A 19329-nucleotide genomic window follows, 5' to 3' on the forward strand; every position below is an offset into this window, starting at 1 on the left:
GACGGAGAATGAAACATCCCCTATTTCAGTGTCGCTTCCTACATCAAATAAAGGCATTTTACCTTTATTTCTTCATAAAATGAGTCATGTTGATTAAACTATTCACAACATGGCAGACTGTTACGATGAAATATGCTTACAAAACCACATCGTCCAGTTAGTTGTCTCTGTACCACTTGTGATCTTATTTATTTATTTGTTTATTTATTTAAGGTGAGGAAACACACAACAAGTTAACACTAAGCCTCAGATTATACACTTAATGCCTTTATAGAAATGCATGTGGCATTAGCCTGGCTGATTGTTCAGGGTTAGATGCTGTAAGGGGTGTAGGGACTGTGATTATATGCTTAATGCCTTTATAGAAATGCATGTGACATTAGCCTGGCTGTTTGGTCAGGGTTAGATGCTGTAAGGAGTGTAGGGACTGTGATTATACGCTTAATGCCTTTATATAAATGCATGTGGCATTAGCCTGGCTGTTTGTTCAGGGTTAGATGCTGTAAGGAGTGTAGGGACTGTGATTATACGCTTAATGTCTTTATAGAAATGCATGTGACATTAGCCTGGCTGTTTGGTCAGGGTTAGATGCTGTAAGGAGTGTAGGGACTGTGATTATACGCTTAATGCCTTTATAGAAATGCATGTGACATTAGCCTGGCTGTTTGGTCAGGGTTAGATGCTGTAAGGAGTGTAGGGACTGTGATTATACGCTTAATGCCTTTATATAAATGCATGTGGCATTAGCCTGGCTGTTTGTTCAGGGTTAGATGCTGTAAGGAGTGTAGGGACTGTGATTATACGCTTAATGCCTTTATATAAATGCATGTGGCATTAGCCTGGCTGTTTGTTCAGGGTTAGATGCTGTAAGAATGGTTCCCAGTTTTCCCCAAACAGCAGTATGCTAATTTTATCTAAGGCTGTAATTTTTTCCATGGATATATATTCTGGCATTAGATTAGTCCAACGATTACAGTGAGTGTGTTTTTTGATTTCCAGTTTGGAAGAATTGCTAGTTGGAGAAATAAGTATACAGTCAAACCTCAGATTTCAAGTAACTTGTTTTACGATTAGTTTGAAGACGAACAAAATTTAAAAAAAAATTTTAACTTAATAAACGAGGGAGGTCTTACAATTCGAGTATTATGTATGCGCTTTGTCTGCCTAGCGTCACATGATCACAACTGAGCCGATGGTTCTTCTCTCTCTCGCTCTCTCTCTGAGGGATTGTGGGTAATCGTCTCAAACCTCACTTGTATAATCAAAATTTAGTATAAAAGCAACACCCGAATAAGGGTGTAGCAGTGCGAGCAATGAATGCTGTAATAGACTGAGTATCAATAGTGGCTATTGACATTTCTGCAAAATTGAAAAGGAGGCAAAGCTGTCATTGTATAGGTTCCTTCTTAAAGTCACACTAAAAATAAAAAGATTACAGTGAGCCAACGGATTGCAGTGAAAGTCATTCTAGAAAATAACCCTCCTATTCTCTCTCATCTCCCTCACACCCTCCATGATTCCCTTCAAATGTAAAGTGCAGGTTACTTTGTATTTTGTTTTTTTACTTTATATTTTGTATTAATAATTTTTATATGAATATTTTTGGGTTGTGGAACGAATCATCTGAGTTTCTATTATTTCAAATGGGAAAATTTGCTAGGGAAAAGAGTGCTATGGATTATGAGCACGTTGGGTATACAGGCCCACAGAGAATGCAAGTAATTATCTGTGACACCCATGGTGCACTGTGAGCAGGTATACAGGCCAACAGAGCATGCAGATAATTATCTGTGACACCCATGGTGCACTGTGAGCAGGTATACAGGCCCACATAGCATGCAGATAATCATCTGTGACACCCATGGTGCACTGTGAGCAGGTATACAGACCCACATAGCATGCAGATAATCATCTGTGACACCCATGGTGCACTGTGAGCAGGTATCAATGCTGACTACTTTTTATATTGAGTGACATGTTTTCTGTGAATTACTTTGTACTGAGCTGAAGTCCGGTGTTTGTTGTCACTATGAATATGTTGTTGCAGACTTCCATCCTGAAATCAGAGCTGGGGGAAAAGTTAAGGTCCTTATTCCAATTAACCTTTGGTACAAATATCAAAGTATCTGTCGCAGATAGAGCTTTATGTATTTTAGAGGTTAGTTTCTTTTCATTTTTAACTTGGAGAATTTTGTCTCTTTGGACGATTAAGTGTATTTTTGTTTGGGCTCATTTTGGTTTTGATGCTGGAATCAGTTTGTAAATATTAGAAAAACTGCATATTCTCATCTCCCTATTTATGGATTAGGTCTTCGAATGTCATGGAATGACTGTTATTGAAGAGGTGGAGATGTATAATCGCTTTTTCATGTGTGATAGTGAACAGTGTGAATTCAACAGATTGTGAAGTAGGAAATCCGGATTATTCCAGATTGGGGTGTATTTACAGGGTCTGAGAGTGCAGTTAGTGATTTTAATGGCTCTCCACTGCGCTGTCAGTGTTGTGGAAATGGCAGCATTGTTGAAGCAGTTATGCTTCTTTAATGAAATATTATATGTAAATCTGCACATCTGAGATTTTTACAGTACAGCTGCTGCTGCTGTAACCATGAGCTGCTGTTACTGCTGTAGTGTCACCAGTTAGTTATGTGCTGCAGTTAATTTGCTAAGTAATAATGAAGAAAAATCTAAACTTGTAATCCACCTTGAGATTTATTTCTCTGTAATTGTGAAATGTTTGATTTTTGCATTTTTGTTTTTCCAGTAAAAATGTGACATTAATGAGCTAAGAATTTGAAAAAAAATTTCAGAAATTATTCTGGAGCAGAATTTTTATTTTGATTGTTGAAATGGGTCCTATTAGTGAGAGTGGGAGATTAATCTATTGTTTTGAGTAAGGGGGTGTAGTTGAGGGTAAACAAGTCTGACAGCCTGGCGGAGATGTTGATACCCAGGTACCGGATATTTCCGGTGTGAAATGGACCATCCTGATCAGCAGAATCCCAGGTATCTTCAGACAGTGAGAATATTGTGGGTTTTTCCAGTTTATTATGTAGTTTGATAGTTTTGAAAAAGTATTAATAAAATTTTAATTTCATGTAGTGAGGGTTGAGGGTTTTGTACCAGCAGCAAGATATCGTCTGCATAGCGTAATTTTGTTTTCAGTTATTGGTATGAATTCTGTTTATTTCACTGTTCTGTTATATTGCTGCCACAAGTGGTTCTATGAAGATGGCAAACAATGAAGGAGAGAGTGGGCATGCAGGCCGTCTTCCCCGTCGGAGTGTGAATGCAGGTGATGTCATCCCATCTGTGACACTGTAGCTTTGGGTGAGGTGTGCAGTATTTTAACCCAGTGGGTGAACGACTCTCCGAAACCAAATCTATGTAACGTATTAAACAGAAATGTCCAACTAACTGTCAGATGCCGTTTCTGCATCTAATGATATAATCATGGTTTTAGTGTGGGTATGCTGAGTAGTATTGACTAAATTAAGTAATCTATGGATGTTGTCTGAGGCATGTCTTGTCTTGATGAAGTCTGTCTGATCAGAATGGATTATAGTAGGAATGACTGTCTGTAATCGAGTGGCGAGAGCTTTTGTAATGATTTTGAAGTCTGTATTCATTAGTGAGAGTGGCCGGTAACTGGAGGGCTGTGTTCGGTCTTTATCAGGTCTCAATAACACTGTAATGAATGGTAACTGGAAGGCTGTGCTGGGTCTTTATCAGGTCTCAATAACACTATAATGGCCGGTAACTGGAGGGCTGTGTTGGGTCTTTATCAGGTCTCAATAACACTGTAATGGCCGGTAACTGGAGGGCTGTGTTGGGTCTTTATCAGGTCTCAATAACACTGTAATGGCCGGTAACTGGAGGGTTGTGCTGGGTCTTTATCAGGTTTCAGTAACACTGTAATGGCCGGTAACTGGAGGGTTGTGTTGGGTCTTTATCAGGTCTCAATAACACTATAATGGTCGCTGTTCTCATTTATGATGTATGTTTAATTTCTCTATTTGTCTGTTGAAGAGTGGAGATAATACATCCCAAAAATGTTTTTCTGATGTTAATGGTGCATCAAGGGTATCTGCTATTTCATTGGTTAATATGAGTAAGTCTAGATTATTTAAAAATAATTCTATATCAACTGCATCTGGTCCTTGTTCTGAGGAGAATAGGTTCTTCTAAAATGTTTGGAAAGTGTTGTGAATTTCATGTGATTATTGAAATATTTATTAGATGAGTCACTTTTACTTAAAAATAATGCTTGTAATGGTGAGGTGATCTTATTTATTGGGGAGTTTTTGTCTGTCACTCTGCAGGATGTCAGGCTGTAGAGTCACAGAAGAAGGCTGTTCTTCCCTGGCTTCAGCTCTGAGGTCAAACCCCTCACACCTGAGAGAGCTGGACCTGAGCTACAATCACCCAGGAGACTCAGGAGTGAAGCTGCTCTCTGCTGTACTGGAGGATCCCAGCTGTAAACTGGAGAAGCTGAAGTGAGTACAGAGTGTGTGTCTGACACGCTACAGATGCTTATGCATGTATGTGAAGAAGAGGCACCAATAAATAAATGGATACAGCAGGACTATGTCATTCTGCTTCTCCTGTAGTGTGGATCATGGTGGAGAGTGCAGGACCAGACCAGGCTTACAGAAATGTAAGTGCGTTTGCATGTTTTTATTAATTTTACCATCAATATTATGTTATGGTTGTATTCACACAGGTTTTGTGATTAGTATGGCTTTTTGCACTGTGTGAAGATGGATTTCCATGTTTGTGTTTCTGTGAGTTTCTGTGTCATTTTAGACAACATCCAAATGAGAGAAATAAAATATCGAAATCATCACCAAAACACTATCGATTCACACCCGGACTGCTAACAAATTGACTCCCGCACATCTGCACTTTACACACATACTCTGCTACAAGCATTTTTGCACTTCCGCCACTTATTTGTACATAAATATTAATGAGCCAGCCAATCATGCAGGGCTTAGCTCATGAACATTAATAAGATTTCCGGACCCACCGTGCTAAAAAAAATTACGCCTGCGTGAGATGCGGGGCTCACGCCTCGAGGCAGCGGTGCCACGTCTGAGAGTCACGAGCGCGGTAGACATGCTTCACGGAAATAAGCCGATGCGTGTGAAATGCATTCAGAGCGGCTTTGCCGGGACTAAAGATCGTGTCAGACAATCGCTGCAAATACTGGATCCTCATGGAGCGCAACTCCGGCGCCGAAATCGTCTTCGGAGGCGTTTGTATCAGAATTCAGGTCCAAACCTTTATTAAATATCGCTTTAAATATGCAATAATATTACTTAAATTTAAATTACTTAAATTCTGTTATTGATGGCCATTTTCATATGTAAACTCCCTGTAGACAGACAGAGAGCAGCAAGGCGCCGCACGCGCATGATTTAGCGGTTAGAAGGAAAGACACTGACTTTTAGTATTAATATCTGGTGCCGTTTTGTGGTAAATATGCTTGTGATGAATATGTCTGATGAATGTCGCCGCTTTGTAATTTTATTTACCCGTAATTACGCTGTTAGTTTAGCTCGCGCCGCATTTTGGCGGCTCTTCCCGCCGCCGTCGCGCGCCGTCCGACATTTCCTGAGCTATTTCATAAACTTCGGTTCCCGCTTCGTTCGGGGAAGCTGCGCTGTTTTTATTTTGTACAGAAACATAAAGTACAGGCGGCCTGATGGTATTAATAATTCTTCCTCCTGCCTACAGACTCCTGCCAGCTGACGCTGGACCCCAACACAGCAAACAGAGAGCTGTCTCTGTCAGGGGGGAACAGGAAGGTGACACATGTGTGGGGGGCAGAGGAGCAGCCATATCCTGATTATCCAGAGAGATTTGACAACATCCACCAAGTTCTGTGCAGAGAGAGTCTGACTGGCCGCTGTTACTGGGAGGCTGAGTGGGATGGAGATGGAGCCCGGATAGGAGTCACTTATAAAGGGATCAGGAGGAAAAAAGGGAGTGAATGTCGGCTTGGATGCAATGACAAGTCATGGTGTCTGTGCTGTGATACTGACAGTTACTCTGTCTGGCACAATAATAAACTGACTCTCATACCCATACGGCCCTCAGGCTCCCACAGAGTAGGAGTGTATCTGGACTGGGGGGCTGGTGCTCTGTCCTTCTACAGAGTCTCCTCTGATGGACTGACCCCCCTGTACAGATTCACCTCCTCATTCACTGAGTCCCTCTATCCAGGGTTTGGGGTTTTTAACTCCATAGTGTCACTGTGACGTGTTGCTGGTTCTCCTGGCAAAAAGGTCAAATCTCTGCTTTTTAACCTTTATAATCCTTTTTGCTCTGAAATGTATGTTTGACAAAAATAAGTTTTTCTCTCTGACTAAAATGTAACTAAATGTAATCCTGATTGGGGGGGGCTTTCCCCCTCCCCTGTATATGTACATTTTATATATTTACGCCTATTTACTGTATTTCCTCCCTGTAAAATGACAATAAAGGTTTTCTGTTCTGTCCTATTAATGTCCTGCTTTAGCGTCACCCAAAGCAAGACTGAGTAACATAATGAAACCACAGTCTGGGGGATTAAATTAAATAAATTCACTTTTTACTAATAGAATTAGAGTAAATCAGTGTAAATAACTATTTAACTGGAGACATAAGAGAAACGAAAAACACTGGAAAATATAATTATATCCTGTTACTGCTCTGGGTCAGTGGATAAAAGCAAATAAAATTATTTATATATTTGATTAAATAATGAAATTTGTTTTATTAAATAATTACCCCCCACCCCAATGTACTGTAAAGGGTCTGCTTTCACCCCCGTCGGACAGGAGGGGCAGGTGCTCAGGCCCCCTTGCCACCCCCACCCCTCTGTAAAATGTTTGTTACACCCCCGTCAGACAGAAGGGGCAGGTGCCCAGGACCCCTTGCCACCACCACCCTTCTGTAATAGGTCTGCTTACGACCCCGTCGGACAGGAGGGGCAGGTGCTCAGGCCCCCTTGCCACCCCCACCCCTCTGTAAAATGTTTGTTACACCCCCGTCAGACAGAAGGGGCAGGTGCCCAGGCCCCCTTGCCACCCCCACCCCATTATAAAACGTCTGCTTACGCCCCCGTCAGACAGAAGGGGCAGATGCCCAGGCCCCCTTGCCACCCCCACCCCATTATAAAACGTCTGCTTATGCCCCCGTCGGACAGAAGGGGCAGGTGCCCAGGACCCCTTGCCACCACCACCCCTCTGTAATAGGTCTGCTTACGCCCCCGTCGGACAGAAGGGGCAGGTGCCCAGGCACCCTTGCCACCCCCACCCCTCTGTAATAGGTCTGCTTACGCCCCCGTCGGACAGGAGGGGCAGGTGCTCAGGGCCCCTTGCCACCCCCACCACTCTGTAAAAGTTCTGCTTACCCCCCCCCCTCGGACAGGAGGTGCAGGTGACCAGACACCCTTGCCACCCCCACCCCACTGTAATAGGTCTGCTTACGCCCCCGTCAGATAGAAGGGGCAGGTGCCCAGGCCCCCTTGCCACCACCACCCCTCTGTAATAGGTCTGCTTACGCCCCCGTCGGACAGGAGGGGCAGGTGCTCAGGGCCCCTTGCCACCCCCACCACTCTGTAAAAGTTCTGCTTACCCCCCCCCTCGGACAGGAGGTGCAGGTGACCAGACACCCTTGCCACCCCCACCCCACTGTAATAGGTCTGCTTACGCCCCCGTCAGATAGAAGGGACAGGTGCCCAACCCCCCTTGCCACCCCTCTGTAATAGGTCTGCTTATGCCCCCGTCGGACAGAAGGGCCAGGTGCCCAGGCCCCCTTGCCACCCCCACCCCATTATAAAACGTCTGATTACGACACCGTCGGACCGAAGGGGCAGGTGCCCAGGCCCCCTTACCACCCCCACCGCTCTGTAAAAGGTCTGCTTATGCCCCCGTCTAATATTAGGGGCAGGTGCCCAGGACCCCTTGCCACCCCCACCGCTCTGTAATAGGTCTGCTTACGCCCCCGTCAGACAAAAGGGCCAGGTGCCCAGGACCCCTTGCCACCCCCACCGCACTGTAAAAGGTCTGCTTACACCCCCATCGGACAGAAGGGGCAGGTGCCCAGGGACCCTTGCCACCCCCACCCCACTGTAAAAGGTCTGCTTACACCCCCATCGGACAGAAGGGGCAGGTGCCCAGGGACCCTTGCCACCCCCACCCCACTGTAAAAGGTCTGCTTACACCCCCATCGGACAGAAGGGGCAGGTGCCCAGGGACCCTTGCCACCCCCACCCCACTGTAAAAGGTCTGCTTACACCCCCATCGGACAGAAGGGGCAGGTGCCCAGGGACCCTTGCCACCCCCACCCCACTGTAAAAGGTCTGCTTACACCCCCATCAGATAGAAGGGGTAGGTACCCAGGCCCCCTTGCCACCACTCTGTAAAAGGTCTACTTACGTCCCCCATCGGACAGAAGGGGCAGGTGCCCAGGCCCCCTTGCCACCCCCACCCCTCGGTAATAGGTCTGCTTACGGCCCCGTCTAATAGAAGGGGCAGGTGCCCAGGCCCCCTTGCCACCCCCACCCCTCTGTAATAGGTCTGCTTACGCCCCCGTCGGACAGAAGGGGCAGGTGCCCAGGGACCCTTGCCACCCCCACCCCTCTGTAATAGGTCTGCTTACACCCCCATCGGACAGGAGGGGCAGGTGCCCTGGGACCCTTTCCACCCCCACCCCACTGTGAAAGGTCTGCTTACCCCCCCGTCGGACAGGAGGGGCAGGTGACCAGACACCCTTGCCACCCCCACCCCTCGGTAATAGGTCTGCTTACGGCCCCGTCTAATAGAAGGGGCAGGTGCCCAGGCCCCCTTGCCACCCCCACCCCTCTGTAATAGGTCTGCTTATGCCCCCGTCGGACAGAAGGGGCAGGTGCCCAGGGACCCTTGCCACCCCCATCCCACTGTGAAATGTTTGCTTACGCACCCGTTGGACAGGAGGGGTAGGTGCCCAGGCACCCTTGCCACCCCCACCCCTCGGTAATAGGTCTGCTTACGGCCCCGTCTAATAGAAGGGGCAGGTGCCCAGGCCCCCTTGCCACCCCCACCCCTCTGTAATAGGTCTGCTTACGCCCCCGTCGGACAGAAGGGGCAGGTGCCCAGGGACCCTTGCCACCCCCATCCCACTGTGAAATGTTTGCTTACGCACCCGTTGGACAGGAGGGGTAGGTGCCCAGGCACCCTTGCCACCCCCATCCCACTGTGAAATGTTTGCTTACGCCCCCGTCGGACAGGAGGTGCAGGTGACCAGGACCCCTTGCCACCCCCACCCCTCTGTAATAGGTCTGCTTACGCCCCCGTCGGACAGAAGGGGCAGGTGCCCAGGGACCCTTGCCACCCCCATCCCACTGTGAAAGGTCTGCTTACCCCCCCCGTTGGACAGGAGGTGCAGGTGACCAGACACCCTTGCCACCCCCACCCCTCTGTAAAATGTTTGTTACGCCCCCGTCGCACAGAAGGGGCAGGTGCCCAGGGACCCTTGCCACCCCCACCCCACTGTGAAAGGTCTGCTTACCCCCCCCCGTCGGACAGGAGGTGCAGGTGACCAGACACCCTTGCCCCCCCCATCCCACTGTGAAATGTTTGCTTACGCACGCGTTGGACAGGATGGGTAGGTGCCCAGGCACCCTTGCCACCCCCACCCCTCTGTAATAGGTCTGCTTACGCCCCCGTCGGACAGAAGGGGCAGGTGCCCAGGGACCCTTGCCACTCCCACCCCACTGTGAAAGGTCTGCTTACCCCCCCCCCGTCGGACAGGAGGTGCAGGTGACCAGACACCCTTGCCACCCCCATCCCACTGTGAAATGTTTGCTTACGCACCCGTTGGACAGGAGGGGTAGGTACCCAGGCACCCTTGCCACCCCCACCCCACTCTGAAAGGTGTGCCTAGGCCCCCTTGCCACCCCCACCCCATTATAAAACGTCTGATTACGACACCGTCGGACCGAAGGGGCAGGTGCCCAGGCCCCCTTGCCACCCCCACCCCTCGGTAAAAGGTCTGCTTATGCCCCCGTCAGACAGAAAGGCCAGGTGCCCAGGACCCCTTGCCACCCCCACCCCTCTGTAATAGGTCTGCTTACACCCCCATCGGACAGAAGGGGCAGGTGCCTAGGGACCCTTGCCACCCCATCCCACTGTGAAATGTTTGCTTACGCCCCCGTCAGATAGAAGGGGCAGGTACCCAGGCCCCCTTGCCACCCCCACCCCTCTGTAATAGTTCTGCTTACCCCCCCGTCGGACTGAAGAGGCAGGTGCTCAGGGACCCTTGCCACCCCCACCCCACTGTGAAAGGTCTGCTTACCCCCCCCGTCGGACAGGAGGGGCAGGTGACCAGGCACCCTTGCCACCCCCACCCCTCTGTAATAGGTCTGCTTATGCCCCCGTCAGACAGAAGCGCCAGGTGCCCAGGCCCCCTTGCCACCCCCACCCCTCTGTAACAGGTCTGCTAACGTCCCCGTCTGATTGAAGGGGCAGGTGCCCAGGCCCCCTTGCCACCCCCACCCCTCGGTAATAGGTCTGCTTACGGCCCCGTCTAATAGAAGGGGCAGGTGCCCAGGCCCCCTTGCCACCCCCACCCCTCTGTAATAGGTCTGCTTACGCCCCCGTCGGACAGAAGGGCCAGGTGCCCAGGCCCCCTTGCCACCCCCACCCCTCGGTAATAGTTCTGCTTACGGCCCCGTCTAATAGAAGGGGCAGGTGCCCAGGCCCCCTTGCCACCCCCACCACTCTGTAAAAGGTCTGCTTATGCCCCCGTCGGACAGAAGGGCCAGGTGCCCAGGACCCCTTGCCACCCCCCACCCCTCGGTAATAGGTCTGCTTACGGCCCCGTCTAATAGAAGGGGCAGGTGCCCAGGCCCCCTTGCCACCCCCACCCCTCTGTAATAGGTCTGCTTACGCCCCCGTCGGACAGGAGGGGCAGGTGCCCAGGGACCCTTGCCACCCCCACCCCTCGGTAATAGGTCTGCTTACGGCCCCGTCTAATAGAAGGGGCAGGTGCCCAGGCCCCCTTGCCACCCCCACCCCTCTGTAATAGGTCTGCATACGTCCCCCATCAGACAGAAGGGGCAGGTGCCCAGGCCCCCTTGCCACCCCCACCCAACTGCAAAAAAATGTTTGCTTACGCCCCCGTCGGACAGAAGGGGCAGGTGCCCAGGCACCCTTGCCCCCCCCCCCCCATCCCACTGTGAAATGTTTGGTTACGCACCCGTTGGACAGGAGGGGCAGGTGCCCAGGCCCCCTTGCCACCCCCACCCCACTGTAAAAGGTTTACTTACGTCCCCCATCGGACAGAAGGGGCAGGTGCCCAGGCCCCCTTGCCACCCCCACCCCTCTGTAATAGGTCTGCATACGTCCCCCATCAGACAGAAGGGGCAGATGCCCAGGCCCCCTTGCCACCCCCACCCCTCTGTAATAGGTCTGCATACGTCCCCCATCAGACAGAAGGGGCAGATGCCCAGGCACCCTTGCCACCCCCACCCCACTGAAAAAGGTCTGCTTATACTCCCGTCGGACAGAAGGCGCAGCTGATCAGGCCCCCTTGCCACCCCCACCCCTCGGAAATAGGTCTGCTTACGCCCCCGTCGGACAGAAGGGGCAGGTGCCCAGGGACCCTTGCCACCCCCCACCCCTCGGAAATAGGTCTGCTTACGCCCCCGTCGGACAGAAGGGGCAGGTGCCCAGGGACCCTTGCCACCCCCACCCCACTGTGAAAGGTCTGCTTACCCCCCCCGTCGGACAGGAGGGGCAGGTGACCAGACACCCTTGCCACCCCCACCCCACTGTAAAAGGTCTGCTTACACCCCCATCGGACAGGAGGGGCAGGTGACCAGACACCCTTGCCACCCCCACCCCACTGTAAAAGTTCTGCTTACACCCCCATCGGACAGGAGGGGCAGGTGACCAGGCACCCTTGCCACCCCCACCCCACTGTAAAAGGTCTGCTTACACCCCCATCGGACAGGAGGGGCAGGTGACCAGACACCCTTGCCACCCCCACCCCACTGTAAAAGTTCTGCTTACACCCCCATCGGACAGGAGGGGCAGGTGACCAGACACCCTTGCCACCCCCACCCCACTGTAAAAGTTCTGCTTACCCCCCCGTCGGACAGGAGGGGCAGGTGACCAGACACCCTTGCCACCCCCACCCCACTGTAAAAGGTCTGCTTACACCCCCATCGGACAGGAGGGGCAGGTGACCAGACACCCTTGCCACCCCCACCCCACTGTAAAAGTTCTGCTTACACCCCCGTTGGACAGGAGGGGTAGGTGCCCAGGCCCCCTTGCCACCCCCACCACTCTGTAAAACTTTTGATACGCCCCCGTCACACAAAAGGGGCATGTGCCCAGGCCCCCTTGCCACCCCCACCCCTCTGTAATAGGTCTGCTTACGCCCCCGTCTGATAGGTGGGGCATGTGCCCAGGCCACCTTGCCACCCCCACCCCTCTGTAATACGTCTGCTTACCCCCCTGTCGGACAGGAGGGGCAGGTGCCCAGGCCCCCTTGCCACCCCCACCCCTCGGAAATAGGTCTGCTTACGGGCCCGTTGGACAGAAGGGGCAAGTGCCCAGGGACCCTTGCCACCCCCACCCCACTGTGAAAGGTCTGCTTACCCCCCCGTCGGACAGAAGGGGCAGGTGCCCAGGCCCCCTTGCCACCCCCACCCCTCGGTAATAGGTCTACTTACGCCTCCGTCGGACCGAAGGGGCAGGTGCCCAGGGACCCTTGCCACCCCCACCCCACTGTGAAAGGTCTGCTTACCCCCCCGTCGGACAGGAGGGGCAGGTGACCAGACACCCTTGCCACCCCCACCCCTCTGTAAAAGGTCTGCTTACGCCCCATTCGGACAGAAGGGCCAAGTGCCCAGGCCCCCTTGCCACCCCCACCCCTCTGTAAAAGGTCTGCATACGTCCCCCATCGGACAGAAGGGGCAGGTGCCCAGGCCCCCTTGCCACCCCCACCCCTCTGTAAAAGGTCTGCATACGTCCCCCATCAGACAGAAGGGGCAGGTGCCCAGGCCCCTTGCCACCCCCACCCCTCTGTAAAAGGTCAGCATACGTCCCCCATCGGACAGAAGGGGCAGGTGCCCAGGCCCCTTGCCACCCCCACCCCTCTGTAAAAGGTCAGCATACGTCCCCCATCGGACAGAAGGGGCAGGTGCCCAGGCCCCTTGCCACCCCCACCCCTCTGTAAAAGGTCAGCATACGTCCCCCGTCGGACAGGAGAGGCAGGTACCCTGGCACCCTTGCCCCCCCCATCCCACTGTAATAGGTCTGCTTACGACCCCATCGGACAGGAGGGGCAGGTGCCCAGGCCACCTTGCCACCCCCACCCCTCTGTAATAGGTCTGCTTACGCCCCCGTCGGACAGAAGGGGCAGGTGCCCAGGGACCCTTGCCACCCCCACCCCACAGAAAAAGGTCTGCTTCTCCCCCCGTCAGACAGAAGGCGCAGATAATCAGGCATCCTTGCCACCCCCACCGACTGTAATAGGTCTGCTTAAGCCCCCTTCGGACAGAAGGGGCAGGTGCCCAGGCCCCCTTGCCACCCCCACCCCTCCGTAATAGGTCTGCTTACGGCCCCCATCGGACAGAAGGGGCAGGTGCCCAGGCCCCCTTGCCACCCCCACCCCTCCGTAATAGGTCTGCTTACGGCCCCCGTCGGACAGAAGGGGCAGGTGCCCAGGGACCCTTGCCACCCCCACCCCACTGTAAAAGGTCTGCTTACACCCCCATCGGACAGGAGGGGCAGGTGACCAGACACCCTTGCCACCCCCACCCCACTGTAAAAGGTCTGCTTACACCCCCATCGGACAGGAGGGGCAGGTGCCCAGGCACCCTTGCCCCCCCCATCCCACTGTAATAGGTCTGCTTATGCCCCCGTCTGATAGAAGGGGCAGGTGCCCAGGCCCCCTTGCCACCCACACCCCACTGTGAAAGGTCTGCTTACACCCCCATCGGACAGGACGGGCAGGTGACCAGACACCCTTGCCCCCCCCATCCCACTGTAATAGGTCTGCTTATGCCCCCGTCTGATAGAAGGGGCAGGTGACCAGACACCCTTGCCACCCACACCCCACTGTGAAAGGTCTGCTTACACCCCCATCGGACAAAAGGGGCAGGTGCCCAGGGACCCTTGCCACCCCCACCCCTCTGTAAAAGGTCTGATTACGACACCGTTGAACAGGAGGGGTAGGTGCCCAGGGACCATTTCCAACCCCATCCCACTGTAAAAGGTCTGCTTACACCCCCATCGGACTGGACGGGCAGGTGACCAGACACCCTTGCCACCCACACCCCTCAGTAATAGGTCTGCTTACGCCCCCGTCAGATAGAAGTGGCAGGTGCCCAGGCCCCCTTGCCACCCCACTGTAATAGGTCTTTTTACGCCCCCATCGCACAGGAGGGGCAGGTGCCCAGGCCACCTTGCCACCCCCACCCCTCTGTAATAGGTCTGCTTACGACCCCATCGGACAGGAGGGGCAGGTGCCCAGGCCACCTTGCCACCCCCACCCCTCTGTAATAGGTCTGCTTACGCCCCCGTCTGATAGAAGTGGCAGGTGCCCAGGCCCCCTTGCCACCCCCACCCCTCAGTAATAGGTCTGCTTACGCCCCCGTCAGATAGAAGTGGCAGGTGCCCAGGCCCCCTTGCCACCCCCACCCCACTGTAATAGGTCTTTTTACGCCCCTATCGGACAGGAGGGGCAGTTGCCTAGGCACCCTTACCATCCCCACCCCACTGTCATAGCTCTGCTTACCCCCCCGTCGGACAGAAGGGGCAGATGCCCAGGCTCCGTTGCCACCCCCACCCCTCTGTAATAGGTCTGCTTATGCCCCCGTCGGACAGAAGAGCCAGGTGCCCAGGCCCCCTTGCCAACCCCACCCCTCTGTAATAGGTCTGCTTACGCCCCCGTCTGATAGGTGGGGCAGGTGCCCAGGCCACCTTGCCACCCCCACCCCACTGTGAAAGGTCTGCTTACCCCCTGTCGGACAGGAGGGGCAGGTGACCAGACACCCTTGCCCCCCCCCATCCCACTGTAATAGGTCTGCTTGCGACCCCGTCGGACAGGAGGGGCAGGTGCTCAGGGCCCCTTGCCACCCCCAGCCCTCTGTAAAAGGTCTGCTTACACCCCCATCGGACAGGAGGGGCAGGTGCCCAGGCCCCATTGCCACCCCCACTCCTCTGTAATAGGTCTGCTTACGACCCCGTCTGATAGAAGTGGCAGGTGCCCAGGCCCCCTTGCCACCCCCACCCCTCTGTAATAGGTCTGCTTACGACCCCGTCTAATAGAAGGGGCAGGTGCCCAGGCCCCCTTGCCACCCCCACCCCACTGTGAAGGGTCTGCTTACGCCCCCGTCTGATAGAAGGGGCAGGTGCCCAGGCACCCTTGCCACCCCCACCCCTCTGTAATAGGTCTGCTTACGGCCCCCATCGGACAGAAGGGGCAGGTGCCCAGGCCCCCTTGCCACCCCCCACCCTTCTGTAATGGGTCTGCTTACGGCCCCCATCGGACAGAAGGGGCAGGTGCCCAGGCCCCCTTGCCACCCCCACCCTTCTGTAATGGGTCTGCTTACGCCCCCGTCTTATAGAAGGAGCAGGTGCCCAGGCCCGCTTGCCACCCCCACCCCACTGTAAAAGGTCTGCTTACGGCCCCCATCGGACAGAAGGGGCAGGTGCCCAGGCCCCCTTGCCACCCCCACCCTTCTGTAATGGGTCTGCTTACGGCCCCGTCTAATAGAAGGTGCAGGTGCCCAGGCCCCCTTGCCACCCCCACCCCTCTGTAATAGGTCTGCTTACGCCCCCGTCGGATAGAAGGGGCAGGTGCCCAGGGACCCTTGCCACCCCCATCCCACTGTGAAATGTTTGCTTACGCACCCGTTGGACAGGAGGGGTAGGTGCCCAGACACCCTTGCCACCCCCACCCCACTGTAAAAAGTTTGCTTACACCCTCATCGGACAGGAGGGGCAGGTGCCCAGGGACCCTTGCCACCCCCACCCCACTGTGATAGCTCTGCTTATGCCCCCGTCTGATAGAAGAAGCAGGTGCCCAGGTCCGCTTGCCACCCCCACCCCACTGTAAAAGGTCTGCTTACGTCCCCCATCGGCCAGAAGGGGTAGGTGCCAAGGCCACCTTGCCACCCTCACCCCTCTGTAATAGGTCTGCTTACGCCCCCGTCAGAAAGAAGGGGCAGGTGCCCAGGGACCCTTGCCACCCCCATCCCACTGTGAAATGTTTGCTTACGCACCCGTTGGACAGGAGGGGTAGGTGCCCAGCCCCCCTTGCCACCCCTCTGTAATAGGTCTGCTTACGCCCCCGTCAGAAAGAAGGGGCAGGTGCCCAGGGACCCTTGCCACCCCCATCCCACTGTGAAATGTTTGCTTACGCACCCGTTGGACAGGAGGGGTAGGTGCCCAGGCCCCCTTGCCACCCCTACCATTCTGTAATAGGTCTGCTTACGACCCCGTTGGACAGGAGGGGCATGTGCTCAGGGCCCCTTGCCACCCCCACCCCTATGTAATAGGTCTGCTTACGCCCCCGTCAGAAAGAAGGGGCAGGTGCCCAGGGACCCTTGCCACCCCCATCCCACTGTGAAATGTTTGCTTACGCACCCGTTGGACAGGAGGGGTAGGTGCCCAGGCCCCCTTGCCACCCCCACCATTCTGTAATAGGTCTGCTTACGACCCCGTTGGACAGGAGGTCCAGGTGCCCAGGCCCCCTTGCCACCCCCACCCATCTGTAATAGGTTTGCTTACGCCCCCATCGGACAGGAGAGGCAGGTGCCCAGGGCCCCTTGCCCCCCCCACCCCTCTGTAATAGGTCTGCTTACGCCCCCGTCTGATAGAAGGGGCAGGTGCCCAGGCACCCTTGCCCCCCCTATCCCACTGTGAAAGGTCTGCTTATACCCCCATCGGCCAGAAGGGGCAGGTGCCAAGGCCCCCTTGCCTCCCTCACCCCACTGAGAAATGTCAGCTTACGCCCCCGTCGGACAGGAGGGGCAGGTAGCCAGGCCCTCTTGCCACCCCTCCCCACTATGAAAGGTCTGCTTACGCCCCCGTCAGATAGAAGGGGCAGATGCCCAGGCCCCCTTGCCACCCCCACCCCACTGTGATAGCTCTGCTTATGCCCCCGTCGGACAGAAGGGGCAGGTGCCCAGGCCCCCTTGCCACCCCCACCCCACTGTGAAAGGTCTGCTTACCCCCCCCGTCGTACAGGTGGGGCAGGTGACCAGGCCCCCTTGCCACCCCCATCCCTCTGTAATAGGTCTGCTTACGTCCCCCATCGGACAGAAGGCACAGCTGCCCAGGCCCCCTTGCCACCCCCACCCCTCTGTAATTGGTCTGCTTACGTCCCCCATCGGCCAGAAGGGGCAGGTGCCAAGGCCCCCTTGCCACCCCCACCCCTCTGTAATTGGTCTGCTTACGTCCCCCATCGGACAGGAGAGGCAGGTGCCCAGGCCCCCTTGCCACCCCCACCCCACTGTGATAGCTCTGCTTATGCCCCCGTCGGACAGAAGGGGTAGATGCCCAGGTCCCCTTGCCACCCCCACCCCTCTGTAATAGGTCTGCTTACGTCCCCCATCGGCCAGAAGGGGCAGGTGCCAAGGCCCCCTTGCCACCCCCACCCCTCTGTAATAGGTCTGCTTACGTCCCCCATCGGACAGAAGGTCCAGGTGCCCAGGGCCCCTTGCCCCCCCCACCCCTCTGTAATAGGTCTGCTTACGCCCCCGTCTGATAGAAGGGGCAGGTGCCCAGGCACCCTTGCCACCCCCACCCCACTTTGAAAGCTCTGCTTACCGCCCCGTCGGACAGAAGGCGCAGCTGCCCAGGCACCCTTGCCAACCCCACCCCACTGTGAAATGTTTGCTTATGCCCCCTTCGGACAGAAGGGGCAGGTGCCCAGGCACCCTTGCCAACCCCACCCCACTGTGAAATGTTTGCTTACGCCCCCTTCGGACAGAAGGGGCAGGTGCCCAGACACCCTTGCCTCCCCCACCCCACTGAGAAATGTCTGCTTACGCCCCCGTCTGATAGAAGTGGCAGGTGCCCAGGCCCTCTTGCCACCTCTCCCCACTATGAAAGGTCTGCTTACGCCCCCGTCAGATATTAGGAGCAGGTGCCCAGGGACCCTTGCCACCCCCACCCCACTGTTAAAGGTGTGCTTACGCCCCCGTCAGGTATTAGGAGCAGGTGCCCAGGGACCCTTGCCACCCCCACCCCACTGTTAAAGGTGTGCTTACGCCCCCGTCAGATATTAGGAGCAGGTGCCCAGGCCCCCTTGCCACCCCCACCCCACTGTGATAGCTCTGCTTATGCCCCCGTCGGACAGAAGGGGCAGGTGCCCAGGCCCCCTTGCCACCCCCACACTTCTGTAATGGGTCTGCTTACGGCCCCGTCTAATAGAAGGGGCAGGTGCCCAGGCCCCCTTGCCACCCCCACCCCTCTGTAATAGGTCTGCTTACGCCTCCGTCTTATAGAAGGGGCAGGTGCCCAGGCCCCCTTGCCACCCCCACCCCACTGTGATAGCTCTGCTTATGCCCCCGTCGGACAGAAGGGGCAGGTGCCCAGGCCCCCTTGCCACCCCCACCCCTCTGTAATAGGTCTGCTTACGCCTCCGTCTTATAGAAGGGGCAGGTGCCCAGGCCCCCTTGCCACCCCCACCCCACTGTGATAGCTCTGCTTATGCCCCCGTCGGACAGAAGGGGCAGGTGCCCAGGCCCCCTTGCCACCCCCACCCCTCTGTAATAGGTCTGCTTACGCCTCCGTCTTATAGAAGGGGCAGGTGCCCAGGCCCCCTTGCCACCCCCACCCCACTGTGATAGCTCTGCTTACGCCCCAGTCGGACAGAAGGGGCAGGTGCCCAGGCCCCCTTGCCACCCCCACCCCACTGTGAAAGATCTGCTTACCCCCCCGTCGTACAGGAGGGGCAGGTGACCAGGCCCCCTTGCCACCCCCACCCCTCTGTAATTGGTCTGCATACGTCCCCCATCGGACAGAAGGTCCAGGTGCCCAGACCCCTTGCCACCCCCCACCCCTCTGTAATAGGTCTGCTTACGACCCAATCAGACAGGAGGGGAAGGTGCTCAGGGCCCCTTGCCACCCTCACCCATCTGTAATAGGTCTGCTTACGCCCCCGTCTGATAGAAGGGGCAGGTGCCCAGGCACCCTTGCCACCCCCACCCCACTGTAATAGGTATTTTCACGCCCCCATCGGACAGGAGGGGCAATTGCCAAGGCCCCCTTGCCACCCCAACCCCACTGTGAAGGGTCTGCTTACGCCCCCGTCTGATAGAAGGGGCAGGTGCCCAGGCCC

The 19329-nt window shown here is 55.4% G+C and overlaps 1 protein-coding gene across 49 annotated transcripts in view; it reads left to right on the plus strand.

Annotated features, from left to right (window-relative positions):
• LOC125726904 (uncharacterized) overlaps window positions 1-19329 on the plus strand; it is a 138921-nt gene that overhangs the window by 45088 nt on the left and 74504 nt on the right. For 44 of the 49 annotated variants that reach the window (XM_049003339.1, XM_049003340.1, XM_049003347.1 and 41 more), the window contains one exon: window positions 4323-4496. The exons of 2 other annotated variants lie outside the window; for them this stretch is intronic. In XM_049003339.1, coding sequence (XP_048859296.1) covers window positions 4323-4496 — 174 coding nt within the window. Of the gene's footprint in view, window positions 1-4322; window positions 4497-4610; window positions 4658-5739; window positions 6507-19329 lie in introns of those variants that run through there. 3 more of the 49 variants (XM_049003346.1, XM_049003359.1, XM_049003337.1) reach the window with 3 other exon arrangements.

The sequence above is a fragment of the Brienomyrus brachyistius genome, unplaced genomic scaffold (genome assembly GCF_023856365.1).
Source record: "Brienomyrus brachyistius isolate T26 unplaced genomic scaffold, BBRACH_0.4 scaffold79, whole genome shotgun sequence".
In the NCBI taxonomy this organism is placed as follows: Eukaryota; Metazoa; Chordata; class Actinopteri; order Osteoglossiformes; family Mormyridae; genus Brienomyrus; species Brienomyrus brachyistius.